Source organism: Eurypyga helias, unplaced genomic scaffold, assembly GCF_000690775.1.
Source record: "Eurypyga helias isolate BGI_N326 unplaced genomic scaffold, ASM69077v1 scaffold13265, whole genome shotgun sequence".
In the NCBI taxonomy this organism is placed as follows: domain Eukaryota; kingdom Metazoa; phylum Chordata; class Aves; order Eurypygiformes; family Eurypygidae; genus Eurypyga; species Eurypyga helias.
In genome coordinates this window covers 45,838-46,166 of record NW_010252212.1, presented here as the reverse complement: position 1 = coordinate 46,166, position 329 = coordinate 45,838, and the positions used below count along the sequence as shown (strand labels likewise).

Genomic DNA, 329 nt, shown 5'->3' with positions numbered 1-329 from the left:
CGGGCTCTTGATAGTGGTTAGGACCGAAACAGAAGATCTCTGGCGAGCCTCAACTTAAGTCCGCGGTTAATGCCCGCGTGGGACGGGCGCATCTGCGTGTGCAGTGCCGCGAGCTCCTCGGGCCGCATCCCGCACGGAGGTGGGGGGCCGCGGTGCGAAGGGCATGAAAACCAAGATCTGGAAACCCGAGGAATTGTACATAGCCAGGTGGCATACACCCGCCTGCACCGCTTTTCAGCGTGGTGGCCAAAACCGTTGGTGGTTTCCTGATGTGCTTTCATGCCCCCACCAGAATTTCACTTCCTTTTTCCACTGCCGTCCTTGGTTCA

At 58.7% G+C, this 329-nt stretch overlaps 1 protein-coding gene across 1 annotated transcript in view; it reads left to right on the top strand.

The window, feature by feature from the left end:
- The first annotated feature begins 69 nt into the window (after positions 1-69).
- Positions 70-329, top strand: part of CXCR4 (chemokine (C-X-C motif) receptor 4) — a 2,590-nt gene continuing 2,330 nt past the window's right edge. The window contains exon 1 of the mRNA XM_010152290.1: positions 70-258. Within this exon, the coding sequence (XP_010150592.1) occupies positions 70-258 (189 nt within the window). The remainder of the gene's footprint in view (positions 259-329) is intronic.